Raw genomic sequence first — 27,230 nt, 5'->3', positions numbered from 1 at the left:
GCGAGGTCCAGAACAGCCTGAGCTCCACGGAGAAACCGTGTTTCGGAAAACAAACAAAAAATCGCAACAGCTTTGAAGGATCAAATGACTTCACTGGGACACGCTCTCCTTTGGCAGTGCCCTTCGTGGGCCACTGTGACCCATAAACGCGTGGTAATTTGTATTATTTTTATTGTGCTGCCTTTTTTTTGAGACAGCCGCTTACTAGCCCAGGCTGGCCTCGAACTCACAGAGATCCTCCTGCCTCTGCCTCCCAAGTGCTGGGATTAAAGGCGTGTGCCAGCGTTTCTTTGAAAGTGACATTGTGTGTGGGGTCTCCCGTGTGTCACAGGCGTATGTGGAGGCCATATGAGAATTTTAGGGGTTCCCTGCCTTCGCATGTGGGTCCCAGGATTGAACTCGGTTCCTTGAGCTTGACATCAGGCCCTTCTCCATACCGATCCTACAATTACTATTTTAATAAAAATTTACTTAAACATTTAAGAACGGTACTTGGGTGGATCGGGAGGTAACGTTTGAGGCCACCGGAGCCACATGTCTCAACCAAAGCCAAGCCAACCCAATCAGAACTTATATTCATTTAATTCTTGGAAACAGGGTTTTACTCTGTAGCCCATACTGTTCCTCAACGCACGAACTCTGCTGGTTGTATAACATAAGGGTAAACTGAGGCCTACCTAGAGAGGATTAATTAGCCTAAGACCTCAATGGCACCGGTTGATCCTTTGCTCTCTACCGCCCCCACTGGACAAGATTGGAATAACTGCATTTTAAGGCTGGGGCTCCTTTGTAGTGTCTACACTGGGTTGGGATAAGGACACACTCTTGGAAGAAACTGCTGCAAAGGCAACGACAGGGACAAGATCCCTCTTCAAAGCGACTTCGTCCCTCTCTGTGCAAGGCAACCCAGGCTGGCTTCCCGCAGGAGGCGTGATCGCCTGGCAGTTGATAACTATGAGAGAATGCAGACCCTTAACCGTGATGTGATGTGCAGCATTCGTGGTGATGTGAATACGATGGTGCCGAACCCCTACCAGGAGCTCGGCAACCAGTGAGAGTATACTGTCTGCCAGGCCCGGTTCCAATCCTGAGCACAGACTCCATCATCCGTGCTTCCATTTCTCCTCCTGCCCCACCCCGGTCCTTCCCATCCAAGGATGGCCTCCATTCATTTCTGAGAACCAGCCTTCCCTCCTAGTCTCCTCCGGGTACCCCATTCACCTAGCACGGAGAGTGCACTCACCCCTTTCTCCTCGGGCCGTTTCCACACCCAAGTCACCTGGCATGGTGCCTTCGGGAGAGTCTGTGGCTCCCTGAACTGAGGGATCCAGGTAATCCCCTGGAGCTACAGCAATCCATCCCCAGAACTGATCTCAGCTGACACCAGGAACTGAGGGAGGCAGGTGGCTGCGACCCTGCTAGCATTTGAGGAGACCTGGGCACCAAGTGGGAGCAGAGAAGACTGAAGGGACCCACTGCTGCCTCCTCCCATCTTCCTCTCTCTGTTTCTTTTATTCCTATTTATTTACCCTCAACGATTTTATTTTCATCCTTTTTTTTTTTTTTTAAAGATATGGTCTCAGGTAGCTCAGGCTAGTCTCCAACTCACTGTGGCTAGAAATGACCTTGAATTCCTGATCCTCCTACCTCCACCTCTCAAGTGTGTCTGCCACCGTGCTTGGCATACTCTCTCCTCTCTGTCTCTCATTTTTGTCTTTTTGTGACAAAGACTCGCTTTCCATTCCAAGCCAATCCCAAATTCACGGCAATGCCCCTGCCCCATCTTCCCAAATGGTCTGGCTTTACAGGCTGGGCTCGGGCTCCCTCCTTTTCTGTCTCCAGTTCTGTGTCCACCTGGGCACCACCACCCCCACCTCTGAGCCGCCCCTCCCCCCCCATTAGGTCTAGCAGGTGCAGCCCTGGGCTGGGTGCCCACGGCTGGCCTCCCGGATTTGTGTGGCAGATTCCTTTATCTGCGTCTGCAGCTGGGTCCTTATCTCGGGGCTGCAGGTCGGGAGCAGGGGGATTAGAGCAGCCGGGGCCAAGCGGGTTGAGGAGAGCTCAGCACTACAGCAGCTGGCGGCGCCTGCAAGTGTGTGCGTGCGCAGCACGGCCTGTGAACGAGCCCGCCGCCAGCCCCGCCCACTGCGCTAGGCCCCGCCCACCCCCAGCTCCTTCCGCAGGAGCCGCTGCCCAGGTGGCCCGCCTGATGTGTTTCCCACCTTCCTGACCTCGGAGGCTGCAGGGACCCGGCCTCCACCTCTGACCCCGTGCTGTCGATGGCTCCCAGGGGAACAGCTCCGGTCCTGTTTTTACCATCCTAGCCTGCATCTGCAGCTTCTCTCCTTCCTGCCGCCCACGGGCTGCTAAGGTCCCTTCTTAGCCTCGGTTTGCCCGTGACACCCCCACCCTCACCAGAGAGTGTGTCAAGTGATGCAGAAGGCCCCTCTGTCTCCTAAACTAGATGTGACAGTCACCCCAAAGGCCCAGAACCCAATATTGAAAACCCCGGAGGCAGGAACATGGGGATTTCCAGGCCAGCCTGGGCTACAGAGGGTGGAGCCCTCGCTGCAACCGCTGAAGCCCTGGTTCTATTCCTAGCACCCCGGAACCAGCACAAGGAACATGCCCTGAGAATCAGGAGTTCAAGGTCTTCCTTGACTACATAGCAAGCTCCAGCCTCAAACCAAACCCATGCTAGAAGGGCGCTCCGAGGATAACCCTGTTCTATAGAGGGTACCCAAGGCTGGGCCTAGAACACACCTGGGAGCTAATTTACAGATGGCTAACCTGAGGCTGGGTAATCTCTCATTTCAACACACACTGCTGCGTGGTGCATGTAAAGTTAATTGTCATATGAGGTGGCCAAGGGGAATAGAGGACAACACTGAGTTCCCAGCCACCTCCACCCCCTCTGGGCTAGTCCCTGGGGGCTTCCTTGGGGGGTCCATCCTCCAAACAGCTGAACCTGGGCCAATTCCTAACACTAAGATGGAAACTTCCTCACCAGCCAAATTCATGTTTTGGCCAGAGGCCGGCAGCCTCTCAGAGACTTGCCTGGGTCTCCACCCAAGAACAGAGTGCTTCCCCTTGGGAATGATGGCCTCCAGGAAGATCAGGCTGGCTCTGGGGTGGGGTGGGGTGGGGGAGGTGGGTGGGTGGACAGGACCGTGACATTCTGCCAAGTCCCCAAGACACAGACTCTTGCTGTGTGACCTGGAGCCTGCTGCATGACTTCTCTGAACCTCAGGTTTCACAACCACCTGTCGATTACCAGGCAGGCTGGTGGCAGGGCAGGCTGTGGCTGGTGTTGCTTGGAGATGCAGGAACAGATAGATACAGAAGAAGAATGAATTCCAGCACACGGTGGGTGGGGCTCCGGGCTCAGGCTGCCATCATCTCTGCCAGGGCCCCATAACCTGGTTGATATGGATCAAAGAAAGGGACTGCCTATGTCTGTGCATCTTTGAGCCTCAGTTTCCCCATGTCTAGGCTCTGACAGAACACCAGATGCCACCCCACATTTGTCCTCTTACAGTGGGAGGCTCAAGTGTTGTTGACACTGGTCCCTTGTCCTACACAGCCTGCATATGGGACAAGAGTCTAAACATAAAATACTACAAACACCGAAGCCCAGCAGCCCTGAGGTCAACCACCTAGATGGCTGTGACCCTTCTCCAAGGGGAGGTGACATCAACCGCCCAGTCTCCATGGAGCCATGTCCCTCATGCTACAAGATCCCAGGGGCATCAGCCTCATTTTAGCTGGTGTAGAGAATTCTGGAAGAATTCTGATGCTCTTGTGTGTGTGTGTGTGTCCCAGTTCCCAGCTGAGGTGTGAGTCACAAGCCTGACAGGGCGTCTGTCAGTTGCCGTCTGTCTAAAGGGGTGGCAGAATGTGTAGGTGATCTGGAAGGCTATTGTGACAGATAACACTTGTATTTCTGGTGTGACCACGTACGTCCGGCCCTGAGCAAGGGAGCCACTTTGTGTATCTGAGGCTGATGAGATTCCCTGTTTGTAACAAACCATGTGCCCCAGAAACGGGGTCAAAGGTGGGTGTATGTTCTGTGTCCCCACCTTTTACCCCTGTCTCGCCTGATGGTGTCAGCTCTACCCTTGCACCCCTATCCCAGAGGAAGAGCCCAGTCTTTCAAGTTGCTGTTGCCAGGACAACCATTTTACGATCGTCCACATGGTGGGCACATGTGTCTGCCTGCCCCACCCCCAGTCACGGCTGGGCCGGGTGAGCAGAGGTGGCCACAGGACGGCTGGTGACAGCTTCATGGGGGCTGGCCCAGTAGGGGTGGGCTCTGGCTAGTTCTGTGTGCAAGGAGGCCCTGGCCTCCCACGCCAGCCCCCCACGTGTGTCATGTGTGTGCTCACCGGAGCTGTGGGGTGTTCTTGCACATGTTGCATGCTGTGTGTGTCTATGTGGGCCTTTGTACCAGTAGTGGATGTGACAGAGGAATCAGGAAGCAGCTATATTGTTTGTATGTATTGCCTGGTGTGGGTCTCTGTGTGTGTCATCCAGCACCAGGTTGTAGCAGAATTGAGTCTGTGTGCAGGAGCCTCAGGGGAGATCCTCTGTGTGTGAAGTCAGTGTGCCGCTTGTATGTTCAGAGCCTACAGGTAAGTGTCCTGCTATCAGAGCTCTGTCTGTGCTAGCACGTGCTCACCAGGTGTTCAGCTCTGAGTGACAACAGGGATGGGAAAGATATGGAAGGACCCATCCTGAATGTCCCATGTCCCCATGCCAGGCCCTCACCTGTCTCCCCCATGCTAGGCCCTCACCCCATCTCTCCTGTGTGTGCCAAGCCCTCCCCCCATCTCCCTTGTGGCACACCCTCGTCCCATCTCTCCTGTGCCAGAACCTCACCCATCTCCTCCATGCCAGGCCCTCACCTGTCTCCCCATGCCCTTACCCATCTCCCCCAGTCCCCCTCCCCGCCCCACCTTCCCCATTTTCCCCGTGCCACACCTTTGCCCTATCTCCCTGTCCCATCCCCGCCACACACACCTTGATCCTATCCTCCACCTCGCCCCTGCCATGGCCTGGGCCCTGGGAAGCTGCAAACACAAGAAGAAATCAGCTGCCTCAGGTCTCTGAACACACAGGTGACTTTCAGAGTCTGCTGTTCTGACCCACAAACTAACTCTCAATACCAACTGCACCCGACATGCACATGAGCATAAACTCCACCGGCGTGGGGCTTCCCCAGCGTAGGCCCTTGGGAAGGGGTCAGGCTGTTTGGCGGATTGGTCCTGAAAAGGCTTCTGGGATAAGTGGACCTTAAGTCCAGGGCAGGTGGCAAGCCAAGGGAGCTGAGGAGGAGCGGGCAAGGGATGTTGAGGGCGGAGCCTCAACCTTGGTTTTTCAGCTACTAGGCATGGCGGGGGTGTGGCCACAGCCGGTCTCGCCCCTGCCACCCCGCCTCTGAGTGACCGAGCTCCGCTAGGGGGCGCTTGCGGATTGCAGGTAGCAGAGAAGTAGGGTGTGGTGGGTTTGAGTGATCAAGTCCCTGATAGGGTGCTTTTGGGAGGGAAGTCATTTGTGAAAAACTGGGACCCCCACGGTGCTCTGGGGGCTGGGGGGGGCAGGATGGTGGGAAGCGTTGATGGGTTTAGTTCACTGCGGACAACAGGATCTTCAGTCCTACATATCTAGGGTGTCTGAGAAGAGAATGAACCTCCCTGGGTTTCCCAGGGAGGGTTTCTTGGAGTGGATAGAGGAGTGGGCTGGGGTGGGGAGGACTTGTGAGGGGACCATGAGTGAGTGCAGAGTGGCTTTTGGTTGGGAGGGAGGGTCGCGGGGTGTCTTGGGACTCTGAGATGGCTTCAGAGCGCGGGGGTGGGGGGTGTTGATGCTGTAAAGATTTTCCCTCGTTGGTAGTTTAGGGAGCTAAGTGGGGAGTTGGGGACATGGGGCAGGAATGTGCAAAGTTAGCGAGGACTAGATTCGGGGCGCAAAGTCTGGGATAAAGGAGAGTCGCCAGGAGGAGTGGATGGGCCGACTGATCGATAGATCAGTGTGGCTGTTTAGGGCCTCCCACGTTCTTGCCACCTGCTCTCCCGGAGCGCCCCTACAGCTGTGGGCAGGACGAGGGCGGCTCCTGAGCCCGGGAAACCCTACGCCACGCCCACGTCCACGCCTCCGGGAAGGCCACGCCCCCTAGAGCCCAGCCGGCCTGAGGTGCGCGGCGGGAGCAGAGGGAGAGCGCGCGGTAGCTTCGTCCGTGTGCCCCGCGCCCGGCGGTCCTCGCGTGGCCCCGCGTCCTGAGCGCGCTCCAGCCTCTTACGCGCGCCGCCCCGGGGTTCATTGAGCCCGGAGAGCCCTGGGAAGACAGAGAAAGAGAGGCCAGGGGGGGGACCCCATGGCCCGGCCCGTGTCCCGCACTCTGTGCGGTGGCCTCCTCCGGCACGGGGTCCCCGGGTCGCCTCCGGTCCCCGCGATCCGGATGGCGCACGCAGTGGCTGGGGCCGGGCCGGGCTCGGGTGGCCAGAGGAGTCACCACTGACCGGGTCATCTGGAGCCCGCGGCAGGTAAGCGGAGTGCTGGGGTGCAGTGCGGGGGGAGTCCCTAAGTTCCCCCTCCCAGGTCACTGCCGGGCTCCGTACACGACGGGGTGCGCTCTGGGCTCCTACGACCTCTGGTGCCTGTGGAAGGCTGCTTGACCTGCGGGTCCCCGTGAACGCCCCGTCGGTCAGAGAGAATGGAATAGGGGGACTTCGCAGTCACTGGAAACCCTGGGAGGGGGGCCCAGCCGCGCGCAGCCCTGCGGCGCACAGAAGTAAACACTCAGGGGCGCGTTCCCTGCGCTCCCGGGGACACCGTGTCCTCCCCGGTAAGGGCCGGGCCACTGGGCTCCTGAATCGCTGTTCAGCCACAAGAGGGCGTGGGGCTCTTTGGAGGAGGGGGGGGTCCCTTAAGGGCAAAGCTCAGATTAGAAACGGGGGTGTGTTCCCCACTTTCCGAGTTCTGATTCCAGATTATCCCCAGATAACTCGGTTTATGGGTGAGAATTCACCAGGCCCACCCAAGGATGCTGCAGAGAGTGGGCAGACTTCAGGTGGGACCGGAGGCAGAAATCCTGAAGCCCAGGGTAGATGCTGATGCTGAGATGCAGTGTGTGTGTGTGTGTGTGTGTGTGTGTGTGTGTGTGTGTGTAAAGGTTGCCACCTGCCTGGCTCACTGGGTCTGGCTGGGGAACTTCGAGGGGGGAGTGCTGGGAACTGAACCCCTGGGTTTCTGTGCCACCGCCTTCTCAGGGCTTCACATCCATGGTGTTCTGGGACACCCTTTGTGTGTGTCAGTGCCCCGGGCTGAGGAAGCCACATGGGGTGTGACTAGCAGGATGTCAGTAGCGGGTAGATTCCAGCCTGACCAGCTTGTCCCACCCCAGCCCCTAGCCCGGCCTGACAATCCCTCCACTCTTTCATCCGTTTTGTTTTGTTTTGTTTTGTTTTTTCCATCGGAGACCGGGGTCCTGAGCCCGCTGCAAACCCTGCCTATGCAACCACAAAGGGCTGGCTGTACCAGGGAGTGAGAAATGCCTCCCTCAGCAAAGAATCCCCTCAGCTGGGTACACCCCATCAACCAGGACCCCCTCAGCCGGGTACCCCACCTCAGCCGGGCATCCTGTCCCGAAATGCTACCATCCTGTTCTCAGAATTAAATAAAAAACAATCACACAAACTCAGAGTCAGGCACCCAAAACCAAAAAAAAATAACAAACACAAAAGCCAGAGATGTTTTCGACAAATGTTTGCCTGTGGGCAGTGCCGCACTGGCATCCTCGGACGTGGGACGCGGGAACGTGTGACTAGGTGATGAGCTGAGACTCCGGGAAGTCTTCCTGGAGGACGGGCATTGCAACTGGGGCTGGCAGGATGAGTCCTGTAAGTGGGGGAAGAAAGGGGCAGCGCTTCGCTTGTTTGAGGACAGTCAGGGTGACCCGGTGGCAGGTGGGGAGGAGAAGGTTGACAGAGGAAGCATGGGGAACAGGTGTGGCGCCTCCAGCCTATTGTCACAGCTACTCAGGATCTGGAGGCTGGAGCATCAGGGGTTCAAGGTCAGCCTTGGCTACATAGGGTCCAGCCTAGGTTACATTGACTCAAAAGAGAGATGAGAGCAAAGTTACAAATAAGTCAATGAGACTGGAGCTGTCCGTGATGACTACGCAGCCTCCGGGTCGACACCCCTGCATTTGCCTCGGGCTCACACATATATTTAAAATAATGAAAAAGAATTCCTTTAAAAGTTCAATAAATAAACAGAGTAAGAGGAAAAAGAAAGTGCCGGGCCCCGCCTAGACTCCCAGCTCCCGTCTGGGGAAACTGAGGCTCAGACAGGCTCCCAGCTCTCATGTGGGGAAACTGAGGCTGGGAGAACAGACACCTTTATCGAAGACCAAACTTTGAATTTGGGAAGGAAGGAGAGGGCAGGCAAGTCCCCTCCCTCCCCGCCCTGTTACTGCCACCCGGGGCCTGCCTCAGTTTCCCTTCCAAGCCAGATGGTCAGGACTCTTCCCAGCCTCCCTCAGGGCCCTGCGCCAGCGGCTCAGCCCGCATTAGCCTGATCCGGTTATGCGCGGCCTCCTGCTCACAACCAGCCCCAAGGCTGGCACGTGCTGCTGTGCCTTATGTCCCGCCCGGAAAAGTCCACCTTTCTGGTTCTGCCTGGAGTGGGGTGGGGAGGGGGTGGCGGGAACAGAGAGTAACAAGGTGGGAAGGAAAGGGGCTTCCCAGCAGAGGCTGCAGAGTCGCGGGGACTCCACCCCCTTCCCCATTTTAAATCCATCTGCTGAGCGACGTTGAGCCACCACTGTCCTGTGTTTAAGAATGTATGGAGACAGGGTGGCTAAGCTAACAGTTGACCTCTGACTTCTGCACGCACGCAGGCACGCTACAGCGCGTGCTCCCGCAGACAAACACATGGAAATAAGATGAAATCTCTTTAAGTGTAGCGGGGGGCATTTGGAATTGGGGCTTTGAGGTATGAGCAGGAGTTTGGTCAGTCAGGCATCACTAGAGCTTTAGAGGTGCAGCAGCCCTGGGGTTCTTGCCCCTTCTCTCGACTGGGAGGGAGTGGCTGTGTTCCCCATCAACCCATCAAGCCCTAAATGCCTCCCCAGGCCACAGCCCCCACAGCTCATCGGAACCAGCTGTGCTCCGCAGATGTTGTTGCTTTGCCCCCCAGATGTGCGTCCCGCCAGCGGGTGGGGCCCGCGGAAGGAGGTGAGGACCCAGGCTCTGGGAGGCCTCAGTTTCCCCATCTGGAACCACTAAGCAGCCATAGTCTGGGGAAAACTGTTAGAGATGATGGGAAAACTGAGGCACGGATTCTGGAAAGTATAGGTCTGGGAGTCCCTCCTCCCCCGATGCCCCCATGATTTTCTAGAATTGAATGACCCCAAAACCGCAAGCTGTAGCACTTATCACGCCGGCACTGAGGAGTGGAGGCAGGAGAGGCAGGAGTGCGGGGTCATCCTCAGCTACATACTTGGGCTACAGGAGACCCTGTGGGTTACAAGGAGTGAGCAGGCTGAGATAACAGGCTCAGAACACTGACTTTAGCCCTCCCCTCCCCTCCCCTGCACCTTTTGGCTCTGACTGAAGATGGGGAAACTAAGTCACCCCGGAACGACAGCTGGGGTGGGACAGTTGCCGCAGAGATGGGGCAAGGCAACGCTCCTGGTCCTAAAGGAACCAAGCTTTGAAGGATGAGTAGGAGATTGCAGCCGCTGCGGTTAGGGCTCACTTCCAGGCTCTGGCTACTAGCCAGGCTGAGCACCACGGTGCCCGGGCATGCGCACATCTCCTCTGCATACACGAGTGGGTCTGCTGGACATAACTGCAGATGGGGAAACTGAGGTTTGGAGGAGGGAGGAACAGGAGAATGTGACCCTGGGCAGAATGTTTGCCAGGATGTGGTGACCCTTGGCCTCCTTCCAGGGGCCTCTGCGCACCTATGTCACCACCCCCCCAGAATACCCGCGCCCCTTCCGTGCCAGACACAAACCAGTCGGGTGACCCCGGACAGAAGGACCATTGTTCATGAGTTCAGAGCTCAGCTGGGGGTACGCGGTCTGAGACCACTGGGTGGGTGCAACCGGGCCACCCCCGGTACTGGCATTTCCGCTGTCATGCTTCCTCATAGAGCCCAGAGAGGAAACTGAGGCACTGCCTCCAGAGGCATGATAATAAGGCACGGGCCTTGGGCGTGAGGACGGTCATGCCAGGACAAATGACTCAGGGCCGCAGGCGCGGGGGACACAGGTTTGGTTCCCAGCACTCTGTCACTTCTGCCCCGGGAACCCCACGTCCACTCCTGGCCTCCCTGGGCAGCGCACAAGTGTGGTGTGAGGTCCCAGCAGTCGTGTGACTTGGACTTGAATTCAGAGTGGAGCTTAGGCAAACCATCGGCGCCCAATAAATGTCAGATGAGTACAAATGCACGCATGGTTTACTGGGACAATGGACAATGGAGAGTCTTGAAGCCTCAGTATACAGTTGGTGCTCAATAACCAAGTGGGGCCGGGGATGCAGACTGCACCCTGGGTCCAAGTAGGGAAGGAGAATCAGAGCGCAGGGTCAGCTCATACACAAGCGTTTCAGAACAGCCTGGGCTAAATCTCAAAAGGAAAAACAAAAACAACAAAACGCCAAACCAGATGCCGCTGACCTGCTCGGCGCCTCAGTTTCCCCAAATGTCTCCTGTGTACTCAGCATCAAGCCTGGTACACAGTTGGCACCTGTGTTGGGGCCATGCAAATTGAATGCAAATGTCTTCCAAGCCACAGCACACAGGATAAGATAGGAGGTGGTCTAGCCTCAGGGAACATGGGCACTGGTCGGGAGTGTGCGGGTGTTTAGACACTGTGTGCAGTGAGCAGAAGTACTAATACCTTGATGGAAGACGTGCAGCCCGGTAGGGGAAACTGAGGCACACAGTAGGTTACCAAGGGTAGAGCCCTCCTCCGGGGTCACCTCCTGCTGTCGCCCTCTCCTTGCCTGGGCCCCCTATCCATTGCTAGGACATGCCAAACACCCTCAGTCTAAGGCCTTTGCACCCCCTATTCCCCCCAAATGAAATACCCACTGTCCCACCACCGCACCCCGTCGTGCACACACCCACCCCCACCATCATCTCCCCACAGGCCAAGGCCCAGGATGAGGCGCTGGAAGGCGGTGGCCCTGGTGTCGCTCATCTGTAGCTCTCTGCTGTCTGTCTGGATGTGCCAGGAGGGTCTGCTCTTGGGCCACCGCCTGGGACCCGCGCTCGCCCCGTTGCGACGCCCTCCACGCACCCTGGACGCCCGCATCGCCCGCCTGGCCCAGTGTAAGCCCCGCCCCCGGAGGGAGGGGGCTTCCTGGAAATGGTGCCTCGTGGGTTCACCCTCCTGTGGGGGAAACCAAGGCTCAGGCAGTCTGAGGCGGTCGTGAAAGCAGTCTACCAGCACTGACCAGGGAGGGTGAGGCAGGTTGCACGTGGAACGCTGAGCCCCTTAGATTCTGGGGTGTGGTTTTTGACTTGATTTTTTTTTTTTTTGAGACAGCATCTCATGTAGCTCAGACCAGCCTCAAACTCACAGAATACCAGAGGATGCCCCTGAAATAATCCTCTCCTGCCTCTTGAACCCCCTCAGTTCTGCATGCCCTTCAACTACAGACAAGTAGGGGTTGGGGATCATGGCAGCCACCAGGATGCTAGAACCAGGGTGTATGTCCACACCACTCAGGACTATGCATGCGAAGCGCGGACCAGCGCCCTCCTGACCCAATCCCTTGTCTCTTTCTTCCCTCCACAGATCGCGCTTTGCTGCAGGGCGCCCCCGACGCGGTGGAGCTTCGAGAACTTTCTCCCTGGGCTGCCCGCGTCCCAGGGCTGCGCCGTCGAGCGGGTCCCCGGCGTCGGCGTGCGCGGCCAGGAGCGCGGCCGTGCGGGCTGCGTGAACTAGAGGTGCGCGTGAGCGAGTTGGGTCTGGGCTATACGTCGGATGAGACCGTGCTGTTCCGCTACTGCGCAGGCGCGTGCGAGGCGGCCATCCGCATCTACGACCTGGGCCTGCGGCGCCTGCGCCAGCGGAGGCGCGTGCGCAAAGAGCGGGTGCGAGCGCACCCGTGCTGCCGCCCGACGGCCTACGAGGACGAGGTGTCCTTCCTGGACGTGCACAGCCGCTACCACACGCTGCAAGAGCTGTCGGCGCGGGAGTGTGCGTGCGTGTGACGCTACCTCACGCCCCGACCTGCGAAGGGGCCCTGCCGACCCTCGTGAGAACTGAATTCACATAAAGTGTGGGAACTCGCGTGCCTCTGTTCATTTATCTGCGGGGGAGCCGGGTGTGAATGGGGGTTGCCCAAGGGAGGCGATGGCTCCTGGTGGCCTGGGAGAAAAGGGAAAGAGATGTGAACAAAGAAAAAGCAGTCATGGGAAATGGCCTTGCTGGAGCCCACGGAAAATGGTGCATATGGCCATGTGGGCCTGTAACCAAGGCACTGGACAGATACACGGGAGAGGCCTAGGAGAAGTTCAGGGTTCACCATCTGTCTTGGGATTTCTACTGCTGTGTGGAAACCCCATGATCAAAAACCAAATTGGGGAGGAAAGTGTTTATTCGGCTTATTCTTCCATATCACTGTGCCACAGCGAAGGAAGTCCGGACAGGAACTTGAGCAGGGCAGGAACCTGGAGGCAGGAGGGTGCTGCTTTACTAGCTGGCTCAGCCTGCTTTCTCACAGAACCCAGGACCACCAGCCCAGGGATGGCTCCACCCACAGTGCACCGGGCCCGCCCACATCAATCACGAATTAAGAAAGTGGAAGCATTTCCACAACTGAGGCTCCTTACTCTGATGACTAGATTATGTCATGTTGACACACAAAGCCGGGCAGGACATCCTCTAAGACCACCCACACATTGCTATACCATACAACGAGGCAGGTGGAAGCTGGAGAGGCTGCTTGGCAGTTAGACAACCAGCTAGTCTTGCAGAGGACCTGGATTCGAATCTCAGCACCCACATGGCAACTCAGTTCCAGAGTGACAACTCCTGTCCTTGGCACCACATGCCTATGGTGCAAACAAAACATACATATCTTCTTTTTTTTTCCAGAGCTGAGGATCGAACCCAGGGCCTTGCTCTTGCTAGGCAAGCGCTCTACCACTGAGCTAAATCCCCAACCCCATCCATCTTCTTTTTAAGAGAGAGAAAGAGTAAATACAGAGTGAGGAAGGAGAGAGTAGAAAAAAGATGATACCCAGTGTTGTTGGCCAAGTTTGTCCTTCCAACCCTGGGTCATGACGTCATGACCTTTAGACCAGCCTGGGCTACACAATGACCAGCTTACCTGAGGGCCTGTCATCTCTAGAGAGCTGGAGCCGTATCTCCTTGCCTAGCTAAAAATATCCATTTCTCACTACCCACCTCCTCATGGGGACAGGTCTGGAGTGGGTGCCAGCCCTATCCAGCCCCAAGCTGGCACCTCCTTGGATGGGCTACACCATAGGCTGGGCTGTGGTTTTTTTGGCCTTGGTGTCACCTTGATGCCTGACTGGCATCAAGGGTGCCAGGGAGTGTTGGGTTCCCAGCGATCTGGATGGGAGGTCTGTGGGTCCCACAATGGAGAATGGGTGGGGAAGGGTGCTGTGTGACAAGACTTTTCCTGGGGAGATGCAAAACAGAAGACAGACATACACACACACACACACACACACACACACACTTCCACTCTCCCCAGATAGGGAGCCTATCACAGTTCCTAGTATGGACACCACCGAAGTCCAGCATGGTGCCATGAATTTTATTGGGGTCACTGATGGGCATATGAGTGAGGGGTCACGTACTGGAGCAGAAATGACTCCGAGACAGCTGCATCGCCAAGGCACAAGTGACAACTCAGAAAGCTGGGGACCTGATGCTCACAGCAGAGCCTGCAGGCACAGCGGATATAGCTTGGTCACCTGTGTTCTCTCATGCTCCCAGCATGCAGCAGGGGGTTTTCTGTCCGTTCCTCCTTAGGAACTCCACCAGACACAGGTCCTGCCACATTGCTTTTTGAGGAATGCAGACAGACTTCCTCGTCAGCATTGCTGATTGCTCATCAAGCCACTGAGATCTGCCAAAGCCTTTCCTACTTCATAGAGCTACTGTGCTCCCCACAACCCCAATGTGCTCACCTAAGCCACCAAAGCTGCAGCCCTGCTCTGAGGTCCCCACCCTGGTTCCCGCAACAGCACCTGCCCCTCCTCTATGGCCCTCCAGACCCTATACGTGAGACCTTAGATGGAGATAACCAAGTGTCTCCAATGGCACTGATAAGCCAGTCCCTCAGGGACTGATTCACTGTCTCAGCCTTTGTAGCCTTTGCCTGAAGGTGGAATGGGAAGTCACATGGCTCAGTTTCCCTGTCTCCACAGCCCCCAGACTGCTGCCATCCACCCCCATGAGCATGGTCTCAGGTTTCCCTCAGTTCCATCGGTGCAGATATTGAGCATACCAGAGTCACCATAGCTTCTTGTGCTGGGCATGGTTAATGCCCCATCTGCAGGCTGGATCACAGATTTTTCTCTCTTTTCTATTAAAGGTCAAGCCTGCAGGCATCTTCTGTTGCTTTTGCCCTATTCCCCTCCTCTTCACTCTGCCCCATCCATCCCATGGTTCCAAGTTCTTGGTTCCTAGGAAGGGCTTTCAGCACTGATGTAACTAACATCTGCTTGATTTTCCTTCTAGCCTGAAGCCTCAACACACACGCACGCACACACACACACACACACACACACACACACACACACTTCCACTCTCCCCAGGTAGGGAGCCTATGACAGTTCCTAGTATGGACACCACCAAAGTCCAGCATGGTGCCATGAATTTTATTGGGGTCACTGGTGGGCGTATGAGTGACATGTACTGGTGCAGAAATGACTCCGAGACAGCTGCATCGCCAAGGCACGAGTGACAGCTCAGAAAGCTGGGGACCTGATGCTCACAGCAGAGCCTGCAGGCAGGACGTCAGGATGCAAACCATCCTTTCCAGTGCCTCAGTTGGTCTGAGCATCTTCCAGGCAGATTGGCTTCCTGAGCTCAGCTTTTATTGCTCACTCTGGCAGGGAGGGGTCAAGTGAAGCTGGTCGGTTTCAGGGACTTCCTGACGCTGTTTTATTTAAGTTTCTGCTTTAGGAGCTTCCTGCAGGATGGAATATTTTGTCTAGAAAGAAATTGCACCCAGCAAAGGGTGAGGCCATTTCTTATCTCAGCTTGCTATGGCCCTGGCATCTGCAAACACTCTGGATGGGGTTTTCAGGGGGTGTCTGTCCCTGTCCAGCATTCCCAAAGATCTGTGGACTGAGGACATGCACCCTTTCACCAGAGTAAACTCTCCCAAGACTTCTTCATGCAGACCAACTCAGCAAGGCTTCCCAGGTGCGCCGCAGGGATTCATGGTGCTGGCCCCCAGCTCATGGGTGTTCTCTGTGGAAGAGAGGTTGAAGCCAGGCCCCTGCCTGGGAGCTCTATCCAGCTGCCCACAGCCTTCTTGAGACAGGAGGAATGAGGGGATGGGTTTCTCACTCAGTTTCAGCTGAATCAGCTGATGGTGGCCAAACACCAGAATCTTCACGTGCTGTGGAAACCCCTCAGGGGCTGTTCCTGGCCTCAGTTTCTCCAGTGTGGTCAGACCTCAGAGTCTCAGAGTTGGTCCCTGGGAGTCTAAAGCTGTACTCGAGACTCCCTTGCCCAGGTGTGTGTGTGTCCCCGTGTGAGGGGAGGCAGCATTCCCCCCCCCCCCAGGCCTGCAGAGACCTTGGCTTCCTGTCTCCCACATGCCAGCCTGTAGAGTGGGGTGGAACCCACAGGAGATGGAAACGTAAACAAGGTGTCTCTCACAGCCTCAGCTCTGCACCAGGCTCAGGCACCACACAGGGCCACCCAGAAGGCCTAGCATCCCAGTCACACCCACTCCCAGTTTCTGTTGTTGCCAACAGTCTCCAGGAGCCCGAGATGGCCTCCAACCTATGTAGAGGAGAGTGGCTATGAAGTCCTGGTCACCCTGCTCCGTCTCCCAGGTGCTGATGACAGCTGTGCCCCGTTGCTTTCAGCTGAGTGGGCACTGTGGACAGAACCCACTTCTCAGCCATCCTGTGCACTTCCCCAGTGAAGGTGACACCCTCGTGAGCCTCAATCCTCAGCCTGCTTTCCTGCCCCAACACCTTGGCTGAGTGGCCCACCTAGTATGCCAGGCAGCCTGGGTCCCCTTTCTCACCCCGACTCAGCCTGACCAGCCCATCTTCCTGGAATTCGCCCCAGGGGACATCAGTTTTGAGAGACAGCAAAGGTGAAAGCTGACTGACCAGTTTTTGTTTGTTTGTTTGTTTTGTTTGTTTTTTTTTTTGTTTTGTTTTTTGGTTTTCCGAGACAGGGTTTCTCTGTGTAGCCCTGGCTGTCCTGGAACTCACTCTGTAGACCAGGCTGGCCTCGAACTCAGAAATCCGCCTGCCTCTGCCTCTCAAGTGCTGGGATTAAAGGCGTGTGCCACCACCGCCCGGCCTGACTGACCAGTTTTATGCATGTGCAGAGAAATGGCGGGCACAGCAGAGGCTTGGGATCATTTTTGGTAGCTCTTCACCATGTGTTTTGAGGCAAGGTCTCTCACTGACAATGCAGCTGCCAATTGAGCAAGACTCACTGGCCAGTGAGCCCAAGGGCCTTCTTTTCTCTAGCTCTCAGCATGGAGACTCAGCCACGTTTTGCTATACATGGCAGTTTACATAGGTGTTGGTGATCTGAGCTCAAATCATCCCTAGGGGAAGGACACATGGTCACCTTGAGTGAGACTCACAGATTAAGGACCCATCTGGACAGCTGTGACAGACCCCGCCCCCAGCAACTCAGGAGTTAGTTTGTGCCATAAACAACACAAGCAATTGAGGCAGACGCAGTGGGAGGGACCCTGTGGAGTCTGTCAGGAGCAGGTAAAGGAGGTGTGTGTGGCTTAGGGTTTCTATAGCTGTGATTCAGCAGGGTGACCACTTTGTAGGAGAGGAATTATCTCAGCTTCAAGTCACAAGTTATCATCCGCAAAGTTGGGTCAGAACTTCGGACAGGCTCCTGGGGGCGGAGCTGATGCTGAGGCCATGGAGGATGCTGCTTGCTGGCGTGCTCCTCATGGCTTGTTCAGCCTGCTTTCTTATAGAATCCAGGACCACCAGCCAGGCACCACCCGCGATGGGCTGGGTGCTCCTATATGAACCATCAATCAAAAGAATGCACCCCAGCCAAGCTACAGGCCAATCTGGTGGTGGCATTCACTCAATTGTGACTGTCTCTACTCAAATAACTCTAGCTCGTGTCGAGTTGACTTAAAACTACCCGGCAGAAATTGTCTGTCGTCCTGGAGTGACCCCACCCCCCAGTGGCACAGCATCTCAGCATTTGCAAAGGGAGTAGATAAATTAGAGTCACGGCGTCCTCAGCTACAGTGTAGGTAGGAAGCCAAACGCAGACTCAAAGATACAACCAGGAAACAAAATTTTTAAAAAAATTACAGAAAAAAAAAAAAAAAACAAACAAACCAAGAACATGATGCCAGCCCCTTTGTTAGCAAGGAGCTCCAGGCAGGGGGATGGATGGTTTTGGAATTCCTCTGTTGCCTGTTGCCTGTTCCTTGTCAGGCCGGTTTCTGTCTTTGGGCTCCTCCTTGCATCCTGTGCACTCTTGCCCGTGGCCACAATGTGCAGGGGCAAGAGTGGTGAGCGTAGCTGGCCTTGTACTCTTTAGAAAACTCGATTGATGTAATGTAGTTGACTGACCATGCCATGTGACCCAGAATGGCCTTGAATGCCTGTTTCTCCTGCCTGGGGTCACCACCACATCCAGAGCTTCTCATTGAAAAAAAAAAATAGTTTAAATTTCAAAATTAAAATGTTTCAATCTCAAAATGTTTCCCCATGAAACCAACTTTTGTTACTTTTGTGTGAGCCCATTTTTTCCACCAAAGGGAACGTCAGCATCCAAACAGATGTTTTCAAAGGCATAGACACGCACCTCAGCTCCTGGCTCTGCGTGAGAGAGGGGAAGCGGTAGTGGAGGGAGGGCTCAGCCTCCGTTTGATCTTTGGGACCCACGTGGAGGAGAACCAATACCTGCAGTCGACCTCTGCCCCCACGTTCATTTGCACACACATAATGCGCGCACACAGACCTGCGCACACACATAAATGCATGCACGCACGCACACAACGAACACGTGCGTGCACATACAATAAATAAACATACTTTTAAAAAGGAGTGTGTTAATAACTTCATTTGTGGGTCACAGGTGGCGATGTTATGCTGGGTCTGTTGGACTATGAGGCAGTTTGGGGAGCTGAGAAAGTTCTGGAGACGGGTGACCAGGGATAGCTGACAGTAACAACGTAATCACACATATCTTTTCTAAAACTTTCCTTCTGTCAGGGATGGAACTGCTCCCAGCCCTTAGGAGATTCTAAGCAGGGACCCCCCACCCCTGATCACACCCGGAAGTCCTCACTGGATGATTCTAGGTAGGGCTCCACGCCGGCCATGGCCCAAGCCCCTCACTGGGGGATTTGAGGCTGGAATACTCTAAGTCTCACACACACACTGAACCCTTGTATTTGAGAATATAGTTTTGTTTTTTCTTTTTAAATCGCATGTACAAGTGTCTGTATTGGTTTGTGTACATGGGCATGGTGTCCACAGAGCACAAAGGACTTGGATCTCTGGAGCAACAAGCTGCTGCCGGCTGCCCGGCCTGGGTACTGGGTACTCAAGTTCTCGGCAAAAGCAATATGAGCACTTAGCCCCTGGCATCCCACTTTTGTTAGGCCAGGTATCTTAAACTCCTGAGCCTCTCCAAAGTGCTGGGATAATGGACAAGCCCTGCCACACACAGCTTTTGAGGGTCTTCTTTTCTTTTTGATTTAAAAAAAAAAAAAAGATATCTATCTGTAACCAAGGATAGACTTAAATTCATGGGAATCCTCTAGCTTTGGTCTCCCAAGTGTTGGTTGGTATGCTGCCACACCATTGCAAGTCTGTACTCCCAGCACTCTGGAGGCAGAGGCAGGTGGATGTCTGTGAGTTCCAGGCCAGCCAGGATGATAGTGTCCCCAGTGTTGCACTGGCCAGGAGCGTCACTGCCCTCGACTCTTTAAGTTAGAGGGCTGGAGTTAAGAGCACCGAGTGTTCTTTCAGAGATCCCGAGTTCAATTCCCAGCAACTATATGGTGGCTCACAACCATCTGTAATGGGATCTGGTTCCCTCTTCTGGTGTGACTGAAGGCAGCTATAGTGTACTCACATAAATAAAATTATTTAAAATGTTTAGTTTTTAAAAATGTAATAATGTGCATGATATGGGGTATATGGAGATCTGGGGTTAACTCCAGGGAGTTCTTTCTCTTCTTCCAGCTCCATGTGGCTCATGTGGGTCCGGGGTCTGACGCAGGACAGCAGGCTGAGGCTATTTTCTTTTGGTTTTCTTTTTGTTTTTTTTGGAAACAGGATTTCTCTGTGAAGTCCAGGCTGTCCTGGAACTCACTCTGTAGACCAGACTGGATTCAAACTTACAGAGATCCTCCTGCCTCTGCCTCCTGAGTGCTGGGATTAAAGCTGTGCACCCCCACATCCAGGTTTTTTTTTTAATGTTTTTGTTTGTTTGTTTGTTTGCTGTTTGTTTTACTTCTTAAGACAGGGTCTCTCTTTTTGTAGCTTAGCTGACCTGTAACTCACTATGTAGCCCAGGCTGGACACCAACTCACAGAGATCCTCCTGACTCTGCCATTTTGGGAGAATTAACAAAACAAAACAAAACAAAAAGTGTTACTCCACTCCAAACTGTCTTTGGCAAACTTCCCCCTAATCCTTCTGCCTCAGCTTTCCAACTGTCAAGGCGAGAGGCATGTGCTGCTGAGTCCCTGCATTACTACAAAATGGGAAAGACACCATTTCCTAGAGCAAGCATCCTAAGACTGACTAGACCAGAGGGCAGGGACAACGTCAGCCTACTGGGGCCCAGATGGAGGGAGGGATGATAAGAGCCCCCTTTTTTTGTGGGGGCTGTTGAGTCACAGCCCAGAAGGAAGTGTGCACACTGCAGAGAGGTGTGGGGTAAGGTGGGATGTGGGAATGTCCTCACTCCTGAGTCCTCCATCTCCCTCCCCCACACACTGAGCTCTAGTGCAGGCACCAGGGATGAGGCAGATCTTCGAGAACTTTATCTGCGGGCTGGCAGAAGCTGGGATTTGCGCTGTGGAATGTCAAGTGGCGTTGCACGTACAGAACTGACGACTCCACAGGCAGCTCATGTGCGGGGAGTGGGTGCATGCACAGTCCCACTCCTACCCGAAGACCATCAGGAGGGGTTCTCTTCCGGAATGTGCCAGAAGCTCCACAGTCAGTCAGACGCATCTGTGTGCACACGCCACGCCCTCGCCGCAGGACTTTCTCAGACACTGAACTCATATGGAACGTGGGACCTGAAGCCTCAGCTCTGTCATTGAGAAGTGGACCAGTGGCGAAGATACAGGGCACCTGTGTGCATGAGCAGGTCACACACATAGACACTAAACACACACACACACACAGAGAGAGAGAGAGAGAGAGAGAGAGAGAGAGAGAGAGAGAGAGAGAGAGAGAGAAAGAGCAAAAGCTGAGGCAGGTTGCAGTGGTGCACAAGCTTGGTCACATTTCAAATTCTAGGCCTGCCCAAGACTGTCTCAAACACAAACCCTAACAAATATGCCTCAGCCGTGGGTGACAAATGAAACTGGAATGACAGCGATTACTGTCCTCACCTGTGGTGATCCATGCCACTCACGAGGTGTATCTTTACAGATACATGAAAGACACACAGATGGAAGCATAACCTTTACCCTGCTGAAGAGTCTGAGGTCTGGGTGGGCCCCGGCCTCCTGCACCAGACCGGCTTCCAGGGCCCTGGCTGTCTGTCGCCTTCCCTAGCTAAAAATATCCTCTTCTCACTGTCCACCTCCCCGTGGGGACAGGTCTGGGGCGGGTGCCAGCCTCATCCAGCCCCAAGCCAGCGCCTGTCAGCTCAACTGGGTCCCCAAGGACCCGGGACCTGTATTCTTAAAACGTTGGCTGGGCATGAGAATACGGGGTGGGCCACAGGTTGGGGTGCTGGGCTGGGGTGCAGGTATTACCTTAACACCTGGCAGGCCTAAAGGGTGCTAGGCAGTGTTGGCTTCCTGGAGATCAGGGTAGAGGGGCCTGTGACAGGAAGGGTGAGAACACATTGAACGATTTGCTATGACCTTGGCGTCTCCAGATACTCAGGATGGGGCTTTCAGGGGTGTCTGCCCCTGTCCAGTACTGCACCCCTTCACCCAGACCAACTCAGCAAGGCTTCCCAGGTGCGCCGCAGGGATTCATGGTGCTGGCCCCCAGCTCATGGGTGTTCTCTGTGGAAGAGAGGTTGAAGCCAGGCCCCTGCCTGGGAGCTCTATCCAGCTGCCCACAGCCTTCTTGAGACAGGAGGAATGAGGGGATGGGTTTCTCACTCAGTTTCAGCTGAATCAGCTGATGGTGGCCAAACACCAGAATCTTCACGTGCTGTGGAAACCCCTCAGGGGCTGTTCCTGGCCTCAGTTTCTCCAGTGTGGTCAGACCTCAGAGTCTCAGAGTTGGTCCCTGGGAGTCTAAAGCTGTACTCGAGACTCCCTTGCCCAGGTGTGTGTGTGTCCCCGTGTGAGGGGAGGCAGCATTCCCCCCCCCCCCCAGGCCTGCAGAGACCTTGGCTTCCTGTCTCCCACATGCCAGCCTGTAGAGTGGGGTGGAACCCACAGGAGATGGAAACGTAAACAAGGTGTCTCTCACAGCCTCAGCTCTGCACCAGGCTCAGGCACCACACAGGGCCACCCAGAAGGCCTAGCATCCCAGTCACATCCACTCCCAATTGTTATGGATTGTCCCCAGGGAAAAGACACACATTCATCCTGTGTTAGACTCATAGATTAAGGTCCCATCTGGATAGCTGTGACAGATCATACCACCACCACAGGAGTTAGTTGTTTCATAAACACCACAAGCAATTGAGGCAGACCCATCACCAACCAGTGGGAGGGATCCTGGGGAGTCAGTGGTTCTGGAGCAGTGTGTGTCAGGAGCAGGTTCCCTTGATGTCCCTCAGGTTTCTGGCTACCCACATCCCTGGTGAGCAAAGTTCTATGTGAAGACTCCAGAACTAAGGCTCTGGGCAGCTGAGATACCCATAGAGGGCCCAGATAAAGGTGTCACACCCAGGGGCTCCAGAGGATGCCTTTTAGGTGAGCCACTTCTGCCTGCAGGACTCTGGCCAGCCACCTCACTGGAACCAAGAGGCCACACTGGGTACTGTCTGGTACCTCTGGTTCCATTGCAGCTTTCTGCACACCTTGCAGAATGCCAAGGCCATGCTCCCCAGCCGAGGCCTAAGTGTCTCCCTCCAGCGGAAGTAGCTCTGATAGCCCAAGCTGTCCTTGTCTAGCTCCTGCAGGTACCGAGCCAGATCCCCTGGGCTCTTGAAGTCATCCACATGGATAAAGGCATCAGGGGGCAGGAAGTGTTCGTAGTTCTTCCTGCTGGGCCCCAGGACAACTGGCACTGCCCAGGCCTCCAGAGCATTCTTCCACAGCTTCTCTGTGATGTAATCCGGGTGGAGGGAGTTCTCAAATGCCAGATAAAACTTGTATCTGGCCAGAGTCTCCATCATGTCTTTTTTGGGGAGTGGCATATGTCCTTGACCATACACATCCACGTGGAGGTGACCCCGAAGCTTCTGGTAGTACAGCACCCGGGCTGACTTAGAATCCCAGTTGGACACAACCCAGGCTACCAGGTCAGTCTTGGCAGAGAGGTTGGCCTGGGTTCGGACTGGAGGCTCCAGCCACGGCTCCAGCCAGCCATAGGGCGTGAAGATGTCAGAGTCTCTGCGATAGGACATGGTGAAGTTAAAGTAACCGTCCAGGGCTGACAGACTGCGGCAGTGGCTGGGTGACTCCATGCTGAACCACACCCAGCGCTGGCCTGGTGGCCTTGGCTGAGGTGGCAGCTGTGACCTGGGATTGGAGCTGACTTCACGGTGGTGGACGATAACCACATCTGCTTGGGGGTACACACTCCGGTTGACAGTCAGCTGACAGTCAGCCGTGCCTGGAAGCATCTTGGAACAGGGGGACAGAGCCACTGGGTGGTGGAAGGGCCATGTCCACAGTAAAATGAGGAGAGGCCGGGGACCACGGGTGGCTGGAGTGGAGGCTGGTCCTGGGGAGCAACCAGGATCTGGAGGGCCAGGTTGGCCATGGGGTACTTGGACATAGGAGAAGAGGCACAAAGACAGCAGAAGCTGCACCAGCAGCCCCAAGAGGCACAGGCACCAGGGACACTGTCCCCGGGATACTTGGGTCATATCCACGAGCCAGGAGACCTGGGAAGAGAAGGGAGGTAAGGTAGGTCACTAACTGCCATGACTGCTGTGCTGGGCCTGCATGTGCTGTGTGAACATGAGGTGCCAATGTTAATATTCCTAAAGGGCCTCATTCCTGAGCCTGTGCTGGCCTCAACTAGCTCAGTAGCTGAGGATGGTGTTGAACCCTTTCCTCTCCAGCATGTACCACCACATCCAGCCAAATCTGAGAGAGGTTGTTAGTGTTTCTTATATGACAGATGACAGTACTCAAGGGATGTCACCTACAGCAAAGAACCACAGACCAAGGACCTGGCCCCTGGGGTCCACCTCCTCCTTAATACAGGAGAAATGACCCTGCACCAGGGCAGGCAACTCCAGGGAAAGATGCTTTCTGGTCCCATCCGGATGTCACACATTCCCATACGCTTCTCGTTTGTTCTGTATACAAAATCCCACAGAAGTTTCTGGAGTTCTAATTCTAGGATTCTGGCTGGAAGGGGTAAGACGACCAGAAGGTCTGAGGTTACAGATGAGGCCCCGCGTTCATCTGTAGATGAAACTCACTGTGGGGTCTCCGCACTCACTCAGTCCTGGAACAACCATTCATCGTATCCCACCATGTACACCCAGAGTCACTGGTGATCCAGACCCACCCTTAGCCCTTTCCTCACATCTCCCCAACTTACCAAGTGGTGCCCCAATCTACACACAGCCCAGGCCTATAGACTGATGGGGAAGCCATCTTTGGATGCCATCCAGCTAGAGGGCCACAGAGGCCTTTCAGCATGGCTGCTGGGAACTGGATAGGCCAATGACAGGTATCTTCCTCAATTCTTCTTGGCCTTATATTTTGAGACAGTGTCTAGAGCTCATGTTTGGCTGAACAGGGTCCCAGGCATCCTCCTGTCTCTACCTCCCCAGCTCTGGGATTTGAGGCATATGTATGTGCTTGTGCAGGCTTTTTATGTGAGAGCTGGGAATTTGCACTCAGATCTCCATTCCAGGGCAACAGACTGAGCCAACGCCCCAGCCCTTATCTTTTAGATTTTTGAAGATGGGGGTCTCATGTAGCCTAGGCTGGCCTCAAACCCATGGTGATCTCCATACTTCAGCCTCCCTGGGTGCTGTGGTGTTTCACCCTGCCTGGCTTAAGGGCCCTGGAACACCTGGCACTTGGGGCTGGAGATGACTGAGCAGTTAGAACACTGGCTGCTCTTGCAGAGGAGCCAGGTTCCTCTATTCCCAGCTCCCACACAGCGACTCACAACCACCTGTAACTCCAGCTCCAAACAACCCACCGCCCCCTTCTGGCATCTGCAGGCACTGCACTCATATACATACACGAATGAATAATATAATACACAGGAGAAAAAAAGCCAGTAGGAACAAAATAAGGAAAGAAAAAGAAACACAGGTGCTGTGCACAGCTGTCACTAAGAAAGTACACATGAAAATGTCAATCTCTCAATGTTTCCTCTTACTGCCTTTTCACTGCAACCAAGCCTGACAACTTATGTGGACACAACCCAGGCCACCAAGTCAGTCGTGGCAGAGAGGTTGGCCTGGGTTTGGATTGGAGGCTCCAGCCACGGCTCCAGCCAGCCATAGGGCGTGAAGATATCAGAGTCTCTGAGATAGGACATAATGAGGTTGAAGTAACCGTCCAGGGCTGACAGACTGCGGCAGTGGCTGGGTGACTCCATGCTGAACCACACCCAGCGCTGGCCTGATGGCTTTGGCTGAGGTGGCAGTTGTGACCTAGGACCCCATTCCTAGGTCCTACGTGGTGGAAGAAGAGCAGCAACTCCTGCCAGTTGTTATTCAACCTCCACACTCGGGCCATGGCACGCGTGGACACATAATAAGTAAATTAATGCAAGGTTTTAAAAGAAAGTACTATGTATCATAGCTTTGTGGGTCACATCTTTTGGACTATGGTGAAGTCTGGGGAGCTGAGAAAGTTCTAGAAACAGATGGCCAGCGATGGCTACTGGTCTTTCTAAAGCTTTCCTTTCCTTCTGTCAGAAATGGAACCCAGGGTTTGGGGCAAGTAAGGGGAGTAAGGCTGAGCCCCACCTCCAAGCCATCACTGGGGGATGCTCTGCTGGGCTCCACTCCCTGACTACAACCCCTGCCCCCACTCCCAGATGGGGGTTGTGGAGTGGAACTGGGCGGGGGTTGGGGGGGGAGGTTTCTAGGCTGGAGGTCCACACCTGTTCTCACCTATCCCATAATCCTCTCCTGTTTACATTTCCTACCCTATAAGTAGAATCAGGCTGGCAGGTGGAGTGAGGGATTAGTCCAGGTCTGTGTTTATGGCCCATAATATAGCCTCCTAGCAAGGTGTTTGAAAAGAAAGAAGAAAGTAGCACGGCAGGTTGGCCCAGCCTTAGGTTTGAATGGGTTCTCTCCTGTTACCTGATGCTCCAAAAAATTATGTTTCACAAAGATATAAAGTTCAGGCCGGGCGGTGGTGGCGCACACCTTTGATCCCAGCACTTGGGAGGCAGAGGCAGGCTGATTTCTGAGTTCGAGGCCAGCCTGGTCTACAGAGTGAGTTCCAGGACAGCAAGGACTACACAGAGAAACCCTGTCTCGAAAAACAAAACAAACAACAACAACAAAAAGATATAAAGTTCACGATCAGAGTTTCCACCATCCTGGGCTGGGCAGCCCTAACCCATTGTTGAGTGATGGCTTCCAAAAGTGACTTGAAGAGCACAGATTGGAGAACAAAGAAGGGGCCCAGATCTTGTCTACACTGACTCCAAGATACTTTCCCTAGAGGAATTGGAAAAGCCCACTTTCCTGGAATGGAACAAAAGCTAGTAAAACCCAGCTTGGCATGCTAATACACTTGTGATCCCAAGCACTTCAGTCACTGAGGCAGGAGAATGCAGCATTCAGGGTCACCTGGACTCTGTGGCAGACCCATCTCAAAACAACAGAGACTTAGGGGTGGCTCTCAGTGAGCAGCGCTCACCTGGCACACATGGAGCCCTGGGTTCTGTCCCCCAAGCCAGGCATGGTGGCACCGACTGTCATTCTGACATGGTGGACACAAAGGCAGGAAGATTAGGAGTTCAGGATCATCTTTAGCTACATAAGAAGTTTGAGGCCAGCCTGGGCTATGTGAAACCCTCAGAAAGAAAAACAACAGGAACAACTGAAAAGACAAGCAGAAAAGTCCATATCTGGCTTTGTCCCTTGTTTGTCGTGTGAGAGAATGAACAGACGCACAGGCCCAGGTAGGCTGTGGACTGTATGATTTCCAGTCCAGCTCTGGATGAGCATAAGGCTTAAACTCCTCTAACTTCATCCCCCCAAAGTCAGGAAGAATCTCCCTGCTCCATAAACTCAGGCCACTCTGTGAAACACCTGCTGATGGACACTGGCTGCTGGTTCTGGTCTGGGCCACTCTGCAAGCCATCAGACCCTTCCCATTGGTCCTAGACCAGCCCTGGCTGATACAGGGATCAAAAACAAGCAAGGGCAGATTAGAAGAGTTAAAATGGTCTCTTCCAAGAGAGATGTTCCAGAATGGGACAAGCTAAATTGTCATCCCAGGTGGCCTTACCTGGAGCAGGAAGCAGCCTTGGTCCAAGAGCTTGTCAGCACCAGCTGCCTTCCCTGGGTACTGAAGAGCTGAGAGCAGAGGAAGAAGGAAGTGTGTGTAATTCTATTCTTTATAGTCCCAGCCCATTTCCAGGGCTATCCCAGCCACGTGTATCAGCCTCCGAAGGAACAGTGCCCTGAATTCAAGGTTCCGCCTATGCCTTTGGCTGAGGCTGTGTAGCTTAGAGCA

At 54.6% G+C, this 27,230-nt stretch overlaps 2 protein-coding genes across 2 annotated transcripts; one reads left to right on the top strand and one right to left on the bottom strand.

Annotated features, from left to right (window-relative positions):
* Window positions 1-6,169: 6,169 nt before the first annotated feature.
* Window positions 6,170-12,307, top strand: Nrtn (neurturin). Its single transcript, XM_034498326.2, has 3 exons — window positions 6,170-6,542; window positions 11,159-11,340; window positions 11,810-12,307. The coding sequence occupies exons 2-3, from the start codon at window positions 11,172-11,174 to the stop codon at window positions 12,226-12,228; spliced, it is 588 nt and encodes a 195-aa protein (XP_034354217.1). The 5' UTR covers window positions 6,170-6,542; window positions 11,159-11,171; the 3' UTR covers window positions 12,229-12,307.
* Window positions 12,308-21,889: 9,582 nt separating this feature from the next.
* LOC117705724 (3-galactosyl-N-acetylglucosaminide 4-alpha-L-fucosyltransferase FUT3-like) lies at window positions 21,890-27,051 on the bottom strand. The gene is made up of 2 exons (XM_076930512.1): window positions 27,003-27,051; window positions 21,890-23,443 (listed from the first exon to the last, which is right to left on the bottom strand). Exon 2 carries the CDS (start codon window positions 23,423-23,425, stop codon window positions 22,343-22,345), a length of 1,083 nt encoding a protein of 360 aa, XP_076786627.1. The 5' UTR covers window positions 23,426-23,443; window positions 27,003-27,051; the 3' UTR covers window positions 21,890-22,342.
* Window positions 27,052-27,230: the final 179 nt, after the last annotated feature.

This window comes from Arvicanthis niloticus, chromosome 3 (assembly GCF_011762505.2).
Source record: "Arvicanthis niloticus isolate mArvNil1 chromosome 3, mArvNil1.pat.X, whole genome shotgun sequence".
Taxonomy (NCBI): Eukaryota; Metazoa; Chordata; class Mammalia; order Rodentia; family Muridae; genus Arvicanthis; species Arvicanthis niloticus.
The sequence above is the reverse complement of the archived record's forward strand: the minus strand, read 5'-3'. Positions and strand labels throughout refer to the sequence as shown.

Excerpts from the sequence above, each read along its gene's own strand:
- LOC117705724 (XM_076930512.1), bottom strand. The coding sequence starts at position 23,425 with ATGACCCAAGTATCCCGGGGACAGTGTCCCTGGTGCCTGTGCCTCTTG.
- Nrtn (XM_034498326.2), top strand. The coding sequence starts at position 11,172 with ATGAGGCGCTGGAAGGCGGTGGCCCTGGTGTCGCTCATCTGTAGCTCT. Across the intron at positions 11,341-11,809 it reads CATCGCCCGCCTGGCCCAGT|ATCGCGCTTTGCTGCAGGGC; the intron begins GTAAGCCCCGCC and ends TTCCCTCCACAG.